At 40.8% G+C, this 22839-nt stretch overlaps 1 protein-coding gene across 1 annotated transcript in view; it reads right to left on the reverse strand.

Annotated features, from left to right (window-relative positions):
* Positions 1-10185, reverse strand: part of THSD7B (thrombospondin type 1 domain containing 7B) — a 224226-nt gene extending 214041 nt beyond the window's left edge. The window contains exons 1-3 of the mRNA XM_035130631.3: positions 9354-10185; positions 6703-6954; positions 56-222 (exon numbers count right to left, since the gene is read on the reverse strand). Of these exons, the coding sequence (XP_034986522.3) occupies positions 56-222; positions 6703-6954; positions 9354-9829 (895 nt within the window). The 5' untranslated portion in view covers positions 9830-10185. The remainder of the gene's footprint in view (positions 1-55; positions 223-6702; positions 6955-9353) is intronic.
* Positions 10186-22839: the final 12654 nt, after the last annotated feature.

Genomic DNA, 22839 nt, shown 5'->3' on the forward strand with positions numbered 1-22839 from the left:
CATCATTTCATACCAAATATTTATTTATAGGTAATAGAAGTAATTTCTAGCATACCTTCCTTTAACCTGTGTGTTTCCTCCAGTGTGATCTGGGCACAGTATACTTCCCGGACCTGTACCCCACCTCCACAAAGGGCTGAGTGCTTATGGTGTCGGGGATCCTGCTGTTCTAAGAGGAGAGTGACGTCACATCCTTTCCATTCAGATGTTCTCCATGAATATCTTGCAGAAAATCACAAACATTAATTCATGTAAAAACGTGTTTGTTATAAGTAGCTAATAAATTATTGAGACGGCAATCCTAAAGACACTTTTTGGGAATAAATCCCACCAAACACAAAAGGACTTACTTTGGATTCCTCTGCATGTCTCGGTATTCCCCAAATCAAAACGCAACTGCCAGAAAAATTGCTAAGGGAATAAAATTCCCACAATACTTATAGTTTATCTGTAAATAAGAAAAGCTATACATTTTTCTTTCTTTTTAGAAATAACTCTGAAGCCTGACAAAAAAGCTTTAAAGGACTGAAAAGAATCCAGCTGGTGCTTTTGTGCTCAAGAAAGGGGCCTTTGATCCAGTGGTTGCTGTCATTAATAGACAAGGGGCAATATTTGCCCATTCGTTCTCCCCTCTGCAGTCTTCGGTACCACCCAAAACAGTTTCAGGATATTAGAAGATCCCACAGGATAGAAAATGGGTGTTGGGAGCCATATGGGGTGGCTAAAATAACCTTTTCCCCTCCATTACAGAGGTATCCACGGGATCTAAAGGCCTCCCTCTAAGAAAGCAGAGTCCACCATCTCTCAAGGAAGTCTGTTCCACTGTTCCATGAAGCAACTGGATGCATAAAAGCTCGCACATTTTGGAATTTAAAAAAAATTCCAGACCCATTAGATTGTTCAAAACTTTCTTCAAAACATAACACAAAACCAGTAATCGATACATCCAAACAGTTCCATAAGACATATGCCTGTCAGCATCTTAGGAATAAAACAACTTATAATCAGATCTGGCAAATATAGCTCTCTCTCACACACACACAGGCACCATTAGCCTGCATTCCAGCCCCAAGGTTATTGAGCTCCTGGAAATCCATTTACACATCCTTACTCCCACTCTAGGTAAAGGTAAAGGTACCCCTGACCATTAGGTCAAGTCGCACGACTCTGGGGTTGCGGCGCTCATTTCGCTTAATAGGCTGAGGGAGCTGGCGTTTGTCTGCAGACAGCTCCCAGGTCATGTGGCCAGTGTGACTAAGCTGCTTCTGGTGAACCAGAGCAGCACACAGAAACGCCATTTACTTTCCCGCCGAAGCAGTACCTATTTATCTCTACTTGCACGTTGACGTGTTTTTGAACTGGTAAGTGGGCAGGAGCAGGGACCGAACAACCGGAGCTCACCCCATTGTGGGGATTCAAACCGCCGACCTTCTGATCAGCAAGCCCTAGGCTCTGTGGTTTAGACCACAGCGCCACCCTCGTCCCTCTAGGTGGGAACAAAAGACCAAAGGGCAACTCCCTTCAAAATGGCGATTTGCAATTCAATAGGGCTAAACACTCACATGTGTTAGCTAGCAGAGAACAAGAATAGTTAATTATCAACCCATGTAGGAGCTCAGATAGCTTAAAACAGCCCCATGGAAAATCCCCAGGTTAAAGCCTTTCGTTATACACATTCAGGCATGCTCCATTTCAGTGTGAATTAAACAAATATACTTAACAAGAATAACATGGGGGGACTTTGTAAAAAGCCTTGAAATCAAGAGACACTACATCCACAGCATCCCCCTGGATCCACTAAGCTTGTAACGCTATCAAAAAAAGAAATGAGATTCGTCTGACATGACTTATTTTTGAGAAACCCATGCTGAGTCTTAATCACAGCAGCCTTTTCTAAGTGCTCACAGATCAACTATTACCTAGTTACCTAGGTCTTCTTTGCCCACTTTCAGTCCTCAGGGACATCACCTGTTCTCCAAAAATTCTCAAAGTTTATAGGCTCTGAGATTGCACCTGCAAGCTCCTTTAGTACCCCTGGGTGCAGCTAATCTGGCCCGGGAGATCTGAATTCATTTAAAATAGCTAGGTGTTCCCTTAACACCAACAGGCAACCAAAAGCACCAACTCAATTCCAGCCACTTTCTTCACATCCCAATAAACTACTAGTGTTTCTATTGGTTTCATTTTGCTTATTCAAAATATTTGTATTCTATAATTTAACTACGGTGGCCTTTATGGCGCTTGACAATTTAAAACACTATAATATACCAACAATAAATGGGCTAAAGAGACAGGGAGTAATAAGGTACATAGCAATTCAAAAGCAGAGAAATTACCATTAAAAGCTGAAGTAAACAATGCAAACTTAGCCTGAGATTTAAGCAGTAATAGTGTAATAAAATATAACAAATCTCAGGCTACATAAATATGTGTGTGTAAAATGCACACACACCCTTTTAACAGCCCAGGGTAGTACTAGGTGGACTCAATTCGACCCAGGGTGATCTAGGATTGCCTCAACCCAATCCAGGTAAATTCCAGGTCAACCAGAATTAATTTGTGATTTGGCTCAATCTGGTGTACAACTCTACTATTGATTAATTATTATGAGCACCAGTGTTTCAAACTGTCTTTCATAAAGTAAAATATTCCAAAAATTATTCCAGATTCTAATTATTTACAAATAAATAATGGAAAATGAAGTTGATGCTTACACTTCTCAGCATCAGCTTAAATTATCCAAACTATCAGTGTCTATTTTGAAAGGTCTTTAGAATTCTGTACTGCATGGAGATGCTTACAAAAATACTGATTACTTCTATTTCACAGTACTTTTTAGATGAACTGTCATTCTCTCATTTAAATACACACTGTTTTGTGTGCAGTTGGAAAAACAGGCAAAATTTATGATTAGCAAAAAGAAAAGAACAAACAAAGGAACCGAATCTCTACAAGACAGCCTTCTTACATGACAAATATGACATTGTCCTCCCACAATGCATAAATCAGAATAGGAGGTGTAACTTTCCGTAGGTTTAACTTAAAAAAAACACCCTTCCATAATGTGGCTTATCTTTTCTTCCATACAGACAATTTCAATTCTGAAGTAGTTAGCTGAACAGCAACAAGGCAAAGTACTGTGTTTTGTTTCCCATCACATTAATGTCACATTTTTCAAGGCTAAATGGAAACCGATTTATAACACCAAATGCTTAAGGGTAGGTGCACACTCTTGTTTAGTCACTAACAACTCTTGCTTTCAGTAGATGTGTGTTGATTTAAATTAGTGTTTAGGCAAATAAGCAAAGAGTCACTGCAGGTGGGAACCCCATTGAAAATGTTTAGCATTGCTGAAGCATAGACAGCAGAAACAGGGCTGTGTAGCACATTTCTAAATTTGAAAAAACTTTATAAAGGTACAACAAAGTTAAGGCTGAAATCCTATGGGCCATGGGAGAACATCCCAAGGGGTGTTAAGAGTATGGAGAGTGAACTTTGTGGGTGAAGAAGGAGCTATGCCCACAGAAGGACCCTCTTTTCATCTGTGAAAACATCTGCAGGTGTTTCATCTCCACTGCCAGTGCTCTGATGAAGGAGACAGTAAAAGGGAGGTGTTCTAGGGACCTGTTTCAAGGTGGATCCATGGATGCTTCAGATTTGCTGGATGCAAAGCCTTCCCTCTCCTGAAATGTGCTGGAACTCAGGTAGGCGCCATTGTCATTATAAGAGAACAGGTGAGGCATTATTGGTAAGTTTCGACAACCTCTTTTTCTAGAAAAATACCACTGCTGATGCTGACCAGCAAAGCACAAACAAGGAAGGAAGTTGGGGCATGATTCTTTATGTTTGGATAACTGAATTTTCACATAACAAGTGGGTGGATAGCGGGACCCGTGTGTATATGACAAAAGTAAGCAGAGAAGCACTTTCTCGTTAACCCACAAGTGTGGAATATTGATGTAGATCTGTTTCAACTTCTCCATGCCCCTCAACCGGAAAGCAAAAAAAAAATGCAAGACAAAAAAACCATAGATATGAGGTTGGAGTGTCATATAGAGTGGTTCTGTGTCATACAGAGGATAGTCTTCTGGAGTCATCCTCTAGCTGAAGTGATGTCTGGCCCAAGTCTGATGATGATGATGATGATGATGATGATGATGATTCTCTGCTCATCTGATTGGTTTTTTTAAAGATTAAGTAGCATAAGAAGGGAGAGCAGGTTAACACTTGGACATCAGACTTGGCACCTAATCACAGTCTTGCTTACTCTGGTGCATTTCTATTTATCATAATTATTTATAAAGTGGCATCTCACATATGCACATTTATGCAAATCTGTACCCTGCCTTCCTTATTTAGTGATGTGTTTCCTCTTTCGGGTGATGTGCAAGTGGCCACCTGTACAACACATCAAACACAACAAAATATTTCAAACTTGGACCATTGTTCATGCCTCATATTTTATGTCTCCTGTTATTGATAAAAAATGTAGGAAGATGCTGCAGATACAAATTTCTTTCCTCACTCCTTAGCGGGCAGCTGGTGTATTTCAGTCACATGACTGTCATGCGTAACAACTCATTGTGCACAGAGAACAAAATCAGCCATGCAATCTACCCTTTTGTCTTACTGATTGACATTATTGGGGATGGAAAAGTAAAAATCAGCATACAAGAGTTCCCCCCCCCCCGCAAGATCTAATCAAGCAACATTTTTTTAAAATGTAAGTGCCCTCTCTCTCCTACTGAAAGCAAGACATACATGGATGATGAGCAGGTTGCTGATTTTGAAGTAACACGATTGTATAGTGCACACCACACTGATGACCTCTGTACTGGTTTTTTCCCCTCAGAAAGATTTCATAAGTATTACACCACCTGCTCAGAAGAGCCAGGAGCAGATAGCAAAATTCAGGGCTCTTTTCAATACAACAATAATCTAAGTCTATGAAACTTTTAAGAGGCACTTGAAACTCCAACCACTCAAGAAAAACTTCTACCATTATGATAGAATGAAGACTCTTGAAGCTAAATCACCAGATAGAAATTAAAGAAATGAACTAAATACGAGCACCAAGCTCAACAATGATATGAGCAATCCTAAGGAAATGTATCTATGATAGGGTAACCATACATAGCCAGAATAGGGCAGTGTGAAACAATGTCCGGGCGGAAATCGCTGAAATGTTTGGGGAAATTCAGATGTCTTGCAAGACTAAAAAAATGCCCAACAACTTTGTCCAAAGAAAACCAAAACTAAACTTAATGTGTCCAGATTTTCACTTTTTGAAACATGGCAACCACTAATCTATGATAAGAGCAGAAGTCACTTCTATGACTATCAGCTACGAACTTGTCTGCTAAGGATCCAACCCCTTGTCTGCATACAAGACAGTATATGCACAACTGCAGGGTGGGGTGAGGTGGGGGTGGCAGTATAGAAATCATTTTGAGCATGCTCCTCTGTGCACTTGCCTGGGTAGCTCAGAAAATGATCAGATTGTCTCCCTTATACACCTTTGCAGAGCATAGATGCCCAGTGTGCTGCTGTAGCAGCTTCCATTCTGTACACATGAATCTGCATGGCTTCTAAACCCATAAATCTAATATTACTGTCTGAAAACAGTGCAGCTGAACCACCCTGCTACATGACCAGCTGCTATATGTGACTGCTGTTTGTTTGTTTGGTTGGTTGGTTGGTTATCCATGTCAAACTGCATAGCAAGTTTCAATTAAATACCCCTTTCTGTTCTCCCATTGCAAACGAGTAGCTAGATTTCTAGCCTGCTACACAAACCTTCAATTACATTCAAATCCAAACATGAAACTTTCATCTTGACAAACTTTACATTTCCCTGGGAACACTTTCGACATAGCAACAAATCCTAGTTCGTCATAACAATAAGGCAATGCAGTGAGTCAAGACTGCACACAGCTTCCTGTACACATGGAATATAAAGTTCCCGGTCAACTTCACACCAGGTACCCTGCAGATCTGGAGCTGGATTTTACATGGCCACAACCTCCCTTTGATGCCTCTGTCCCTTCTGCCCACTTTCTGTGTCACCAATAGGGCTGTTAGGACTGATGCTGGCTGGGGACAGGAATAGGAATAAAAGAGGCAGACCGCAGAGAGCAGCTCACCAAAAGCTGTTGACTTCCTGTCCCTATAATACAGGAGCAATGGTGTCAGGTGGCCTGTTTCTACCTGCACAGCTTGCTCAGTGTTCTCCTAGCACTGACAAGCAGCTAATAGTTGGCTCTTGGCAAGCACTGTGCAAGACGCTTTGCAGGCACCACCAATCAGCAAAGCATCTTTCATCCAAAACCCACCTTTACCTGTCATACACCTGATGGTCTGTGGGCTGGCAGTCCCACCCAGGACCATCTAAGGTGGTCTAAGACAAGCAATTTATGTGGCTGTATTTCAAGTCACTCTTGCTCTCGGTGCTGACAGAGGGGATGGAGAGAGAGTAAAAATGGGGTTCTCTTTAAAAGATGCCACAGAGGGAGTCATAGCGCACATGCATGCACATGTACAGACATACACACAGGTGTACAGACAAATCTGCACTGATGCATGCCCTCACTGGGCCACAGGCCAAGCAAGTGATACCAGATGAACAAAAGTTACTAAACCACCCAATGTATTTGAGGTTCAGACTCTCTTTGAATAAAGCGAAAAGGAAGGCAAGGAATCTACCTTGGGCATGGATGAGCACGATCACCTCCTCCAACATTGCAGGCTTCCTTTTCTTCTGTTTCAGGACATTCTCGGCCGGCTCCTACAGCAACATGCTTTACACTCCGAGTTCTAATTCGGTATCCTGGTGAGAGATCCCCTGAGTGACAAGTCTTTGAACAGGAGCTCCAAGAAGACCAATCTGATGTTTCACAGTCTTTAGGCATAACACAGGACTGAAAGGTCAAAGGGATGGTTTCTTGGACACAAAGGCTGTGATAAGAAAGTATTTTGTTAACAACACCACAACAACCCTGAAGCATTCTCTCTTATACCTGGTCTGTGATTAAACAGAAGCAGGAAGACTATGAGCATTCCGTAATAGCCAGATCTGCAAGTTACATTTTACCAAACCTCCACTGGGAAGAGAGAAACCCAAGAAATTCCAGGGCCATGGCAAAAGCAACAACTCCATGTCTGGTTAAAATCCATGTTTCTTTAAAATTATGTAAGTCCACAGCTATCTTGAAAGGGTGCCAGCATTCCCCTTCCACACACAATTTCAGGGACACTACTTGCAACTGTTTGAATGGCAAAGCCAAGCCACTGCTTGGAAACTAAGGCAACCTAGGCAAAGGCTGCATGCAAATGCCATATAGAAGGCACCTCCACTAATGTGTTTATTCCCCAAATAAATAAATATCTGAATCATAAATTTCATGAAATGAAAGGCAAGCTGAAATGCCCCCTTTCTTCATAATGTCTCACGATGCTACATTTTTAAAACAGGATCACGGTGTTTAATTACCCATAATGTGAGGTTAATTACACTAAATGTAGCATAAAATTGCAAAGGTACTAAAGGGTTGTTTCTGCTTTGCAGATGGAAAACTAATTTCATTGATATTTGGTCCGTGTGAAAATCTGAATATGATCTTTCAAGTATTTTATTTGGATACATTATTAGTGGGGTGCTATTACTAGGTGGCATGAACATTCCAACAGAGGTGACCACAAAAGTGATTGCCCCTGTTTGAGTGCTTGCAGCTTAGTATCAAGGCAAACGGGATGGACAGGTCCCAGCTGAGCTCAGTTTAGCAAATCTCACCACTGCTGCTACCTCCCATTCGACTGCTTCAAGGCCTTGTAACTGACCCTGGATCACGCAAAGGAGGCAGAATCAGGGATGGGCATGCACAGAACCCAAGTGAAGTGTCTTTTTCCACCAGGGACTGCATTGGGAATGCCAATCCCCAGTAGAAAATGACACCACTACCATCCATATCTGATCCAAAGAAACAACTTTCCACATTCCTGTTCCTGAAGTGGTAAAGGAAAATGGTGTCATTAGCACTTACTGCCGATTTAAAAAATGTAAACTGGTGAAGTTATTTTAACAGTTTTCTTTTCCATCTGTGAACCATGTTGCAAGTTTAACTGGTATATATAGAAGCCAACTACCAAAACTCTTGGTGCAACTGGTGCAAACAAGATTAAGACAAGCTATATCTTTGAACCCAAGTATTCTTTCTCTAACCAATAAAAAAATTAACTAGCATAATAAACAGCAGACCCTTAAAAGGCTGTTTCAGTGGTTGTACAAGATGTTCAGCAACATTAATAAAATGCATGCACCTCACATGCAATGACCAAGCCATTGAGAACTACAGATTATGAGAAAATACTGGGAACAGCCTGAGAAACTCATGAGCACAATTACTTCAAAAACTTTTAAAGTTTTTTCATATCGTAGACACACACACCAACTTAGGCCAAATATCAGTGCTAATATATTTTACATTTAACTGTTCTAGAATAGCATGGAATGCTTTCTTCTTCTTCAGGATTTTCTGTTGAGGCATACTCTGCCAAAAAAATACAGCAGTGTTGGTCCACCTCAGTCACCATGATGGAAGGATTAATGCGGCCTGTATGGTAATAATGAAAGTACAGTAATGAACCAGAATAATATTGTTGCTAGCTCAGCAAACTACAACTTATTCTCATTGGCCTGACCAGAGATTCAGCTGCATGAAAGGAAGTGTGCCGAATGAATGAATGAATGAATAAAGCAGTTTATTCCCAGCAGTATCTCTGTGTACAACAGCATGTGTTCCGAGCCATTAAATAGGTTTAAGATGTGCCAACTTGAATAAAATATGGTGGGGGGGGGATAGGTAAGCCCTGCCCTGTATAGTCGATCACATGATGTGATGTACGCACACCATATGAATGGCAGGCCCCCTAAAATATTTTATTGGAGGTGGTGAAGACCCCTCAGCCCCTAGGAGTTGGCTCCTATATTGGGTTGCAATTATTTCATCCACAAAGATGTTTCTTCCAGGCTTTGGGTGACTTACATATGTCTGAACTGGTTCTCAATAGCCATGGAAGCTCTGGAAACAAATAACTATCCAGTCCCTTTGATGGAAGAAAACGTGAACGCTGGTTGAAAATCAACAAAACAAAACCTCATTTAAATTGTATTTTATATGTATACACCACTGCCAAAAGTGTCTCTTCAACATATGAAACCTTAGTGCTAAATGAGAGTACATGTGAATGAAACCAAAACACTGTACATGGCAAAATGCACATTCAAAACTAGAGCAGTAGACATTTTTAATAGCCTTTAAAGCATACATCTCTTAAGAATTAAGTTGATCTCTTACCTCAACATAGCATTCTTCCCATCACTTCTCGTACACCTCACCTGCCTTGTTTGGTAACCAATTTCTATATCCCAAGGCTTGGAACTATAGTGTGACCTAGATCTATGAAAACTCTGGAAATTCTCCACCACTTGAAGTTTGAAGGTGCTTCGTTCTGTTGATTCGGAACCAAAATCCAGCATAGTTCTCCCAATCATATTCATTTCCTTAAGGTGAGGCATCCGACACTTACTCCAGGGTCCAACTTTAAGACTGTATGTATATTCCTCTTCCCCATGAGGACAAGACATCCAAACATCGCAAACCCTCGATTCAGTTAGATTTGGGCATTTGGCTCCACCATAGAGTGGTGGAGCAATAACAGAACGGGTTCTGTGTTGTAAACTCTTTCCACAGTGTCTGCCACATACAGACCAGGAGGAAAACTCAGACACTACGCAATCCCGTGGGCAAGGTATTAGGCAAGCTTGTTCCATAGGTGGCTGAGGGGTAAAATATTCACATATCTCATTCTCAACTACTGTTCTGTTCAACTTCTGTATACATTGTACCTTTCTGTGTTGTAATCCATGCTGGGCTGTTACACATGCTGAAGTTCTTGGTCTGACTTCACCAAGGGCAAAAGGAACAAGAACACATAGGTGCCATTCTGAAACTTCCCACTCAAAGAGTTCAAGATGCCAGTCACATATTTTAAAACAGCTCCTCTGGCTTTCAGGTCTGTCACTTTGTTCACAATTTGAATGATGGGTTGTCCACCCTTCAGAATGAACACACCAGACTACTCGGCTCTGAACACCGCCAGAACCACAATCACCTATACATCGTCCCCAATGACCTAAAAGAAAAAGAAAAGGAAAGGAAATCTTAAAGAATTTGTAAAAGTTTGCATCTATGAAGGGAATAACTGGCATGACATGAAAAATGAATTCTGTCTTTGTTAGAAACCCCCTTTCTCAAATTCATCCTTCACCAAGAAACTAACAGAAAATGGGGAGGGAAACGCATTGCAACTACAGACCAGAACAAACAGCTGCAAGCAAGGAATTATGCCCAGCAAGACACACCCAATCCAAGCTTCTTGCATTTCACTGCTGTCCTCTGCAGGGTTTTCACAATATGTGGGGAAAACGTCTTTTTAAAAAACCCATATACCTATTTATTTTTAAACACACACACACACACATGCAGAATGGGGGGGGGGGTTGTGTCTGAACCTTGCAATTTATAGATCCTGTTTCTACCAGTTTTGCCATAAATATTAAGATATAGGTCAGTTGGCAGAGCATGAGACGCATAATTTCAGGGTTGTAGGTTCAAGCCCCACCTTGAGCAAAAGTTTCCTGCATTGCAAGGAGTTGGACTAGATGCCCCTCATGGTCCCTTCAAGCTCTACGATTCTGTAAAACCACTATCTGTTTTTTTTCAGCCCACATTTAAAATACAGTATCTTAAGAGCTTAGACTGGAATTCTGCTGGCTTTGACTCAGCTTTTATTCAAGTCTGTCCAAGTTGCACCCTGATGTGCATCCACTGAAGTAGGTAGGTCATCCATCTCTGCTGAATAATTATCTCTTGGCAGCTCTTTCATGGAGGCCTGGTCACATTTACTAATAAGGAAGAGGGAAGAAATGCAGAATAGTCATGAGCGCAAATTGAGAGGGATCCAGGACAAAATTTGAGAGGGGTATTGTTTTGTTTTTGTCATCACTGAGAATTAGTTTTCTATTGGATGCAGAGTTTCATGAAGCGGATCCCAGTGGATTGATTAAACCTATATTCATGCAATACACCCACCTAGGTAATATTTACACCAGGTTGGATATAAAACTGCCATCTGTTAGCATACAAAGCCCAAAAGTAAACCAATGAGAAATCTAGAAAATGGTTGAATTCAGGCATAATAAATTATATTCTGTGCACTGCCTTCTTAAACACTACCCAGCTTTTGGACCTCTTTGACTTTGACTCTCTTCCTTTGACCCAGGACACGGGTAGGAAATATGAGGCCTAGAGGTCAAATATGGCCCTTCTGACCTCTCTATCTGGCCCTTGAACTGAAAAAGGTCCCCCACCCCTAACCGAGGATAAACCTTGATACAGATATGCATTAACACCCATGCCAAAGAGCTGTACAGACCCATTAAAACCAAAGTAGCCAATGTCTGCATTACGCCTAAATGTAATACTTAAGACACAAACTATCTAATTCTTTTCCCCAAGTGACATGTGGCTGTCTTCCACAAAACACATATCAAAACTCTTTAACCTTCCTCAAGTTTTGCCCAGATTCTTTTCAAATTTCACTTATGCCAAAATTTCAGGAAAACTCTGCCTACCGGGCAGAGATTGTGTGCATACATTGGGTGGGAAATGGTCCTCAGCCAAAGAACATCTATACCACAGCTTTCATGGCTTCTCTTGAAGAATGCTGAGAATTTTGTTCTGATTAATGTGATAGTCACACATACATACACACAGTTCCTGGGCCTTCGGGGCTTTGTTAAACCGGCTTAAGTCTACATTGTAGGTATATCCTGACAGTACATTTTCTAGAGGTACAAGTATTTGAACTGTATAAGCTTCTGATAACAGATTGATCAAAAGATGTGATATACAGGGACTCTGAAGGAAATAATTTGCATAACCTCAAGCTGCAATCCAATACTGAGTTGCCTGGGAGTACCGTAAGCACCAATGAACTCAAAGGGATTTACTTCCGAATAGACACAGATAGGTTTCCACTGTCAGTATGTCAGAACAGGATGGCATCAAATTGAGAAGGTAAGAAACCCTTGACTCCCACAACTTTGATTATGATTTGCTGTTTTTTTTTTTAGCATTAGAGATATTTGAGGTGAGTTAAACACTAAAAATAAAAGAAATGCAGGCAAACATAGAAGTGATGAAAGGTACGTTTACTTATTATTCTACCATGAACAGAAGTTTCATTTAGGACTTCTGCATACAAAAATAAAATTATCCTCTCTTAAAGGCTAACATATATTAATCAAATTTTCTCTCAGCTTCTTCATATATACCTTCTAGCATCTTCAATTATAAGCAGGAAAATGGGAAATATATACAAAAACTCATTTGAAAAGTAAAAATGGCCTAGAGGCACATGCAGAATTAATATCAATTTATACATTAAAAAGTTTTCTTTTAACATGTTGAATGAATTAGAACAAAATGTATAAAGAAATGATATAGTCACAATGTAAAATTTGTTTCTGAAAGGTTTAAGAAAACCATTTTTAAACTGGAATAACAAATAAAAGGAATAGCTAAAACTGCTGCATCATTAAGACCTCACTTTCTAATCTAATCCTTCAATGTCAGTTCTTTCCACCATTGTGAAGCAAAATTCACAAAGAGTTGGATTGTTTAACCACTAACAAACCATTATGAGATAGATGAGTTTTAAGGCTTTGCGGGTAAAAAAAAGAGAGCACTTTGAAATGGGCCCAGGAACTAATTGACAACTAGAGAATCACCCTCTGCAAATGACCACCCAAGTGGTACAGGAACCAGCGCAAAGTGGGGTCACCCACTCCCAACTCAACCCCTTCCAGAAGGATACCATGGTCAATGGTATTGAAAGCCACCGAGAGGCTGAGGAGAATTATTAGGGATACATTTCCTCTGTCTCTCTCCTGACAGAGCAACATCCGGCCCCCAACCCAGACTGAAATGGATCCAGAAAATCAATTTCCTTCAACAGAGCCTGATTTGTCTTAGAATGTGATTGTTCATTTGTGGTTGGCTGTGGTGATCTAAAATTGATGTGTAAAAATGATGCGGGGGGGGGGATGAGACATTGCACTACCTTTGTAACCCAAGAAAATCTTTAATAAAAATAATAATTATTTTTTTAAAAAAAAAACCAGAGTCTGATCTGGTCTGCGACCACCCACTCCAAAACCTTGCCCAAGAAGGAGACATTGGCAACCAGACAGTAGTTATTTAAAATTTCCAAAACCAGATTTTCTTGAGAAGTTGTTTTTCCACCGCCTCCTTCAAGGAGGCATTCATCACCTCCCTACTGAACATCTCCTACTGAATATGTACCACAGCAGTTACATAGTGTGTGAATCTGCATTTCTGCTTATTGAAGATTGTGGAAGTCAACCAAACTGTTCTATACTATGGATAGCTCAGTTGATTAGAGCTTGGTGATGATATGCCAAGATTGCAGGTTCAATCCCCATATGAGAGGGCCACATGTTCCTGCATTGGACTAGATGTTCTTCAGGGTCCCTTCCAACTCTGCCACTCTATTATATGATTAACTTTTTTATTTCATGGTTAGCTTTGCCTGAGAGGCCTCCTTTGTCCCCTCTCTCTTTGTTTCAGAGGCAAGATTTGTGATTATAATTAGCAAACATGTAAACAATGTATATGGGCAGCAACAGTAATTTGCAGAGAAGAGTTGCTGTGACTGCACAATTCATCATATCCACATGTCTAGCCCCCTTACAGATGCTCACTTTCTCACATTTCTCCTCTCAGTGGGAGTACAACATAATCACAAAAGAAGCAACTCCTACACATCATTCCCCACCCCAATTATAAACAAGGCCATAGTGATAGTGGACATAAAAATAAGACTCGTCAAAGAATTTATAATATAAAAATAACCTAAAGCTGTGTGTCCACATCAGACAGACATCGTGTCATGGACTCCAGCTCCTGACACATTGACAGGCTGATAGCGCTGAAGCCAAAATGCAAAATGCACACATACGTTCAACTCATTCCCTCTCCCCCCCCAAAAAAAAACCCCTAATCTTTTCTATTCTGTTTTTAAAAGAAACTATAACAAACATATAGAATTTGTTCTGATGGGTTCTCAGTGCCTCTTGACATTCGCTGTTAAACACAGCAGCAAACTAATCTATGATGCCTCATTGCGCCACCAAATTTCCACTTCCGTAGTTTAAACTGAGTAGAAAGCTCCAGATCTTCCCACTAAATAGTGCTTGGTAATTAGCAATTAATTAGATCCTTTAAAAGGCTGCAATGAGCAGTTTTTCTCCATAAATCCATGATCCATTACCAGAAATAGCTGCAGAGAGTGAACAAGAATGTGCTTACATTTATTAAAAACCAAAAGAAACAGTGGCTTCAAAAATCCATAATTATGTGGTGGCATTGAAGTGATTCACAAAGACATATAGGCCTTCAGCTCCCAAGTCTGCATCCTGCCCTAATCTAAAAACTCTTGCCAATCACCAGTCTGCATGCTTTCCCTTGGTTTCTTCACAATATAAATTCAGCCTCTAATTTTCAAGTAATAGAAATATCCAGGATCAGTTTTCTGGTAAGAAGAAATTACTGGAGAGCCATAGTGCCTTTGTAGTATAAACACTGACAACTGGGAAACACTGGCCTGCGAGCGCTCCAGTTGGAGAACAGCCTTTACCAAAGGTGTCATGGGCTTTGAGAAAACTTGATCTCAGGATGCAAGGGAGAAACATGCTAAGAGGAAGGCACGCTTGGCAAATCCACACCGTGATCAACTCCCACCTGGAAACCAATGTCCCCACTGTGGAAGGACATGTGGATCCAGAATTGGCCTCCACAGTCACTTATGGACCCATTGTTAAAATCATGTTTATGGAAGAAAATCTTACTCAGCTACGAGTGATCGAAGAAGGAGGAGGAGGAGGAGGAGGAGGAGGAGGAGGAGGAGGTAGTAGTTTCTATATATTCAGAAGCACTGAGGTGTAGCAAAAGTGAAGTAAACACACCCTGCACATATTGGCTGCGTACACACCATACCTTTAAAGTAGATTTCACCAACGCCACCCCCAAAATTCCTGGGAACTTTAGTTTCTGGTCTGCATCACTTATGCATGTGTTTGGTTATTATGTCCTTTCTATTCTGTTTAAAGAAAGAACCTGCACAAAAATCTGCATCCATGCTCCAGGATTTGTATTTGCATGGTTACCCAATGGGGGAACACACATTTTTTTGAACTACAATGTTCAAACACACGATGCCTCTGTGTCAACAAGTTCGTTCCTTCATTTCAAGCAAACAACTAATGGAGCAAACCACCAGGGTGCTTACAACATTCAAATAATAGGTTTCCTGGTTATATAGAACTGCTATTGGGGGGGGGGGAGTACTGTACATCTGCACCGCTGGATTGATGTCATTTGCTACTAAACGTGAGGCTTCTCATGAGGGGGATTTATAAACAGTTTGCCCAGAATGTAACAGCCAGACTGCTGATAACAATAAGCAATAGTCACGAAGAGGATATAACATCAATATTGCAGGAATGCCTCCAGTTGGTTTCAGTGCTGTTTTCAAGATGCTGGTTCTACTTGCTTAAAGCGCTATTTAACATGGGCCCAGTATGTCCAAGGGAGCACTTGCTCCCAGTATGGATGTTTGAGGGATTCAGTCTTTGCAAATTGTGATATGAACTAGCCTGATCCACATTCCCCATATTAGTCTGCGGATCAGGGCACAGCTATCCACCAGCTCTTGCATTTCCAAAAGGCTCTGACATAGTCCTCAGGCTCAAAACAGTTACAAAATATTTTATCTCAAAACGTGCTTTTAAAGCAGAAGTTTAGGCATGTGCATCTTGAGATAAAATGCTTTGGAAATACATATTTAAATGCAGATGACTTGCTTTTTATTCAAGAAAAGGCATTTTTTCCCCAAGTCTTCCACAAACTCAGATATTTTGTTGCAACTCGTCCGTCTCAGTCTTTGCAGTTTATATACATAATAAAATCTCTCCATTCACCATAGGAAGTGTCTTGTTTGCTTTGCCCTCTAGCTAAGTCAGACTTTTTGTGTTATTATTTCAGAGATTATGAGAACCTAGAGTTTATCATACTACATTTCAGTGGGGTATTGCTGCCCATTGAGACTGGTGGGGTGGAATGCACAGAGGCCAACCGTAAATGGGGCCAGAGGTAATGGCAGGCATTGTCACCCTGACTTGTGAGTAGGAGGGCAGAAAGTGGATGAATGGGTAGGCTGAAGTTGGTGGCAGGGTGCCCTATCTGCCCTAATGCAAAAAGTCACCAACATTTTTAGATAGTGGGCACATATTGAACTTTGAGGGAGTCCTGGGGATGCCACTCATAAAATAGCTGCTATCAGGAGAGTCGACTTTGTCCCCAGGTTATGGGTGCCCAGTGCATGTGACATCATGATGTCATGTGCACACCCACCCACATGTGTTCGACTCATGCACAACCATGTATACATATGGCACCGGGAAATAATTAAGTAAATTGATTTGAACTGTAAAAAGATGCAAAACAGACAGAAAATACTGGGGAAATGGCAACACAATCTCATGAGCCTTTGCACTGACCTTTGAGCCCTGTAGAGAGTTGGAGTTTGAGAATGTTGGTTTCAACAGTTTCCAAAGGTTTAGAGGGCGTTTATAGGCTTTTTAAATGGTGCTTCCCACTATATGCAAGGATTGTAACAGCCCACCATACCTTATTCAGATGGAAAGGAGAAATAGAATCAAGTGACAATGGCAAGCTGCCAGCAACCCACTCAAAAACACTGGATGAATTCTTCCAGTAGTCTCGTGTATGAGAGAGAGAGAGAGAGAGAGAGAGAGAGAGAGAGAGAGAGAGAGAGAGAGAGAGAGCACTGCACATAAAAGCTCAGTGAGGAAAAAAACAGGCTCCCAGCACCACCTTTGTGGAGAGAAACGTAGCACACACAAGGTCCCCGAATCAATCGTTTGCATCTCGGCAAACAAGAGAAAGGCCCTTGCTAGAGCCACGGGGCATAATAACTCATTAATCTCCAAGCATCTTTGAGTACTGTACCATCAATATCTTTGCATCAATCGGGGTTTTTCCCCCCCTTTTGCTTTGATAGCTTTTTATTGTCAGAAAATTAGGAAATATAGCATCATCACAATGAGGAATAACCCCATTCTCTATCTTTTGTTAAAGCTATAAATGGCAAATATGAGTGTCTGGCAAACATACCATCAAACACTTAACAAATGTAGAGGGCTAGAGGCATTAGGTAGAGGTTAGAAGCAGTAGGTTTTCATTTACGGATAATGCAAGGGGAAGAATGCAAACAGTAAGCATGAGCAGAGGAGTAGTAGAAATGTCCCTGACCACAAGAGATACTTGAAACAACAACAAATGATTCTTTTATGCTGGGAAAATCCACAGAAGGGAGCATTCAGCAGCTGTCAGAAATGGTAAATGCTCAAGTGAGATTCATTTCTAGAAAGTAAAACAAAACATGAAGCAAAGCCCTCTGGAATTTAACCTGCTGACAAATGAGCCATTTCTAGTGAGAAACTGTGTCTTTGTAACATTCAACCAACAGTCTCCAAACCCTCAGTTTGATCTGTACTGCAGGGAAGCACAAACACCCAGTGATACAAGAATCCTTCTTTCTCCACCTGAAGTGCTAACATAAATCCTTGTGCATTTAAGCCCGAGAAGATTAAAAGGCATGATCACAAACCTCACACACATCACTGGAGAAGCAACATTGTGGGTTGTGATCAAAACAATTTTAAAAAATGATGTGGAAGCATTGCATAGAGAGGGCCTTCTGTTAGATGCCCTAGGTTTTGAACAATCGCCCTGAAGTAGTCTTGTTTGGGCTATTTGACAGTGAATTGAAATGTATTCACACCGTGTTTGAACACCATGCTTCAGAAATTCTTAGGGTTTCCTGGCCTCAGATCAACGGCAGTAGGCCATTATGAGCAGGACTTTGGGGCAGGTACCCACAATGTTGGCATCAAAAGGTCTAAACAACTTGGGGTGTGCACATGCAAAGGAACACCTGCTCTGACACAGACCTGCCCATTTCTTGAGTCTGATTTTGCCGCTGCTGGCTGAGGTGCATTATGCACCAACCCAGGGAAGGTCTTTTCTGTAGTGGTACTCAGTACTTGAGGCTTCTCTCATAACTGCATGATAAACTGTACCTCCAGAAAGTACCTGCTGTATACAACCATAAATAGACAGAGTAGCCCTGCCCTCCACAGGAACCATTTAAAATGGTTGTTAAGTAATAGCTGCTCCTGAATCCTAATTTGTGCCCAGTCATCATTAGTTCTCCTTCCTACGTTCCCTAGGTAAGATACTACACCCCCATCCATTTCAGAACAGCTTCACATTGCTGATTCATGTGCAGTTTATGCTCTTGTAGCCCCGCCATTTGCCATTATTAGTCAGTAAATTAAAGTAGCTAAAGATCTTCTCAGGTGAAAAGGTGGATGAGTTAGGATTTACAAGCCTGTTAACAGAGCACCTTGTGAAGGAAGGGATCAGAGAGGGATCAGAGATTGATTAAGTCACAATAGTTTGGGGAAAATAATTCATCACCATAGTATACAGCCCAAAACAAAGGGGTGATGCAGTAAAATGGCAGACTTGGGAAAGAAAGAAAGAAAGAAAGAAAAATGTATTGAAGTTTTAAAAACGCAAACTAACCTAAGTTTGGCAACATAATAATAAAATCATAGCGTGCCTGAAAAGCTATCATCAGTAGCCCTGAGTTAAAAAGAAATGTGAATGCAGCTATATTTTAAAGCAGTCGATATTTTAATTTGTAAGCTTTTTATTTGATGGGAAAAGTACTATGATGTCAGCCCATATTGCTTATCTAATTCAGTTAACCAGCACATAATAGTAGTTACAACTTGCTTTATATGGTGTAAGCCGAATTGCTTTTCATGCCCACAGAGTAAAAAAATTATACAATAATTACGCTCACAAGGGCACAATGACATTTGCGCACACTTTTGACATGCAGGGCACACGTACATTGGAAAACAAGCTGTTTGGATAATGATCATATATTAGGGGACAAAATGGCATCATCAGCCCTAAAAATCTGTGGTTTAATAAGGATGGCAATTATAATCATGTTTGCAGTTTGACATTTTGCCAACAGCTTACCATTCCACAGTTCATTCAAGTTTGGAAGCCAGTCCTCCCCACCCCCTCTCTCTGTGTGTGTGGGTGTTACTGTATATACATAGTGGTTTGCATGCAAAAGGTTTCACTTAGTTTCCACTGAAATCAATGAGATTTAAGTTACACATTACGAACTTAAGTCCCATTCATTTCTGTGGGATACAGATTAAATAATTAATTCAATACCTGGATTCATTTTAGGCAGGTACTGTCTTAAGCTACATCTTGCAATTCATACTAGAGACAGAACCCCGGGGGCAGGGGAATGAATACATTGCTTTTGCTGCTAGTTACTAACTGCACTCATTAGCATTTTATTAAAAGAAATATCTGTTTTTTCATTTCCATCACCAAAGATGGATCATCCACAGAAAGTAAAAATGCATTACACAGCTCTTGTATGGGATTCAAGTGATATGCCTTTTAAAAGCATGGATTAATTCTTGGAATAGACAGCAACTACCAGACATAATAGCAGCAAATCATGATTTCATTACCGCCAGTCTGGAGAATTACTTTAGGCAGCTGCTATTACTGTTCTTCAAGATCATCCCAGTTCACTTTGGCTGAATATTTGTAGTTGACGTCTAGCATAAGTACTGTTGGCACAACTCCAGCCACCCTCCATATGATCACGTTCTAGCCTGACAGTCTGACACTTAGAAGAAAGCTCTGAGTTGTTGTGCTTTTATCGTCATGGACAGATGCTGCTGACTCAAAATAAAAAGTCCGTTCTATTTCCAATTTGTCTGGAGGGTATTTTTTAATCAGTAGTTAATGGATAATCAATTCTGAGATGGCTACATAGAACACTGCATTATGAACTTGCTTATAAAATCCCATTAGCTTGTCTAACAATATGAAGGAAGAAACCATAAAATCAAGCCGTCCATTAACTTAAATAATAGCTGAATACATATTAGGATGTTTTGCAAAACACTATTTATAAACATGGGGGATTGGATAAAATGGAAACAGAGCTAATCACTTTCCATTCACAGATCCAATCTGCTCCTTTTTATCCATTATAAAGATTCTCTTTCTCCCCCTCTCACACAAACCTCTTCTCTAAACTATTTAGATGATGGTTAGGTAACCACAGATACCAAGAGTGAAAGAACATAGGCAGTGTCTGCTGGATGTGTCCAAAGACCCATCTAGTCCAGCAATCTGTTCTCACAGTGGCCAAGAGCTCTCTCCCCACCTGCAGTTTCCAGCAAGTGGCATTCAAAAGGATTTTGCCTCTAACAGTGGAGTTAAAACCTAGTTATTATGTGGCAGTAAAACCTAGCCAGATGCTGAGCACTATTATTATGTATATTATGGGGGTGGAGAGGTGGTGCCGAAAGCTGGCCTTGTTCTCGAGATCTTGGAAACTAATGCTCAAACTAGAGCTAACCATATTTGTTTGTCCCATAAACAAAATTATATGAGATTTACTTTCTACTAAGTGAGGAAACCTGGCCCTTCCCTGCATCAGGTAATGTCCTGTTCTCAAACCCAAGTTGACATCATTTTGAGCGTGAGACCTGGAAGCCCTGCTGCCCGGTGTGCAGGCCTTTTTCCACCTGGCATGGGAGAGCAGACCCCTCACTGGCTCCAACTACAAACGCTGAGGGTGCTGAAGATGCCAGAGACTATCTTGGCTGTCTTTGAATGCAGACCCAGGTCTTTGAGCCTGAGCTTCCATAGCCACCGCCCACCATTGGCAGGATTGGCAGCAACAGAAGCTTATATGTTCTGTGCTTATAATATTTTATTACAGCATGAGAGAGCCCTTGGAAACCCCATGTAAGCTGCCTTGGGTTCCATGGTGGAAGAAAGGTGGGGTGTAAATATTAATTGAATACAAATATTAATTCTTCATCTGGTCATGTCACTTGTCTTAATTTTTATTCCTGACAAGTACTTACAGCCACTGTGGTTTTTGAACCATCACGCACATTCATCAACCTCCTTGGCTCCCTTGGCAATATGGCAGCATCTCAAAATGAGCACGTGGGCAGTTGTGAGCCAACAAGACAGGGCAGACTTCCTTCCTCATGGACACAGGATGCCTTTTGGTATCAAATTTATCGTCTTCCTTCGAATGATATTAATTTGCTTGTGATTGATAATTTACCAGGTACAGTAGGTTTAACTCCCCTGCACTCCCTCCATTTCATGGGCTATTCTTCAGCAGCTGTCATATGGTTAACTGTAAAAACTTTTTCAGCAAACATTTTATAATGTCATTACAACTGTAGATAGTAGAACAATGTTGAACTAAGAAATTAACCTTGGCTATACACTGTGTTGTTAACTGGTATCTCTATTCACAGCTGTACAAAAGATAATTTTAATCCATACAATGTGAACCCTGATTGTGTTCTATATAATACCTCCTTTTAATTGAGGGTATAATATTACATCACAAATGCCTTTATCAAGCAGACTGTTAATCTCGTCACAAAGGAATAACAGGATGTTTGGCAAAAGCATTATCAATTAAACCATGTTGACTCACATCAGTTATTTTATTTCTCAGCTAATGCCCTGGCCAGGATTAGCATCAGGCAGAAAAGTCCCTTGTTCGCCTCTTTTACTACTTTTAATATATTGAGAATGTGAAGCACCATTTTCCACTTCTTCTAAGATTGATTAAGTCAGCAACGCTTTACAGCTACCAGTGCAGAACTCCCATTGATCTCAACAGGGCTTGTAAATTTAGATGCAGCCAGAAAAACCCAAACTGTATTAGCAATTCAATGAATTTACCTATTATAGCCACATGCAAAGGAAGATGGAACTCCTATACAGAGCTATATGGAAGAGGAAATTTTAACAGCTTCCCCTACAAGACATAACTTGACTGCAAAGTTACTTCTTCCATTCAGAGGAGCCCTTGCCTCTGTGCATCTTGTCACTCTGTCTGCTACTTCCTTTAACAAAGATGTGAAAATCAGAGACTACTGAACTGTGTGTATTCAACCTTACACCTTTCTTCAATAAGAATGCCATACTCTCATACCTACATACTGCAAAATGGACAATGCTTCCTACTCCACTCCAAATAATGAACAGAAATATCCACTGATCACATCCATATCTGTTGTTGTTTGGTCATTTCCAATTCTTTGGACAGGCACTCCTGTCTTCCACTGCCTCCCACAGTTTGGTCAGACTCATGTTGGTAGCTTCGATAACACTGTCCAACTATCTATGCCATGCAGGGCTACCCACGACCGACAGGTCATAGCCGAGAGTTTAGACTAAATGTGATCCAGCTGAAGCAGGAACCAGCAACCCACCCCAATATCCCTGCCAATAAAACTCCATGGACAAAGACAACAAGCATCCATATCTAGGAAGTTTTAGACAGGTTTATTCCGTTACAACACCTTTACAGAGCATACAGACAGAACAATTTATTTTGTATTATATTTATATGCCACTCTTCCACCAAAGAGCAAAGGGGTGCATACATTAACCCATCCTGTCTTATCCTCATAATAATCCTGTAAGGTATGTTAGGCTGAGAGGTATTGACTGGCCCAAGATC

The sequence above is a fragment of the Zootoca vivipara genome, chromosome 1 (genome assembly GCF_965207765.1).
Source record: "Zootoca vivipara chromosome 1, rZooViv2.hap1.1, whole genome shotgun sequence".
Lineage (NCBI taxonomy): Eukaryota > Metazoa > Chordata > Lepidosauria > Squamata > Lacertidae > Zootoca > Zootoca vivipara.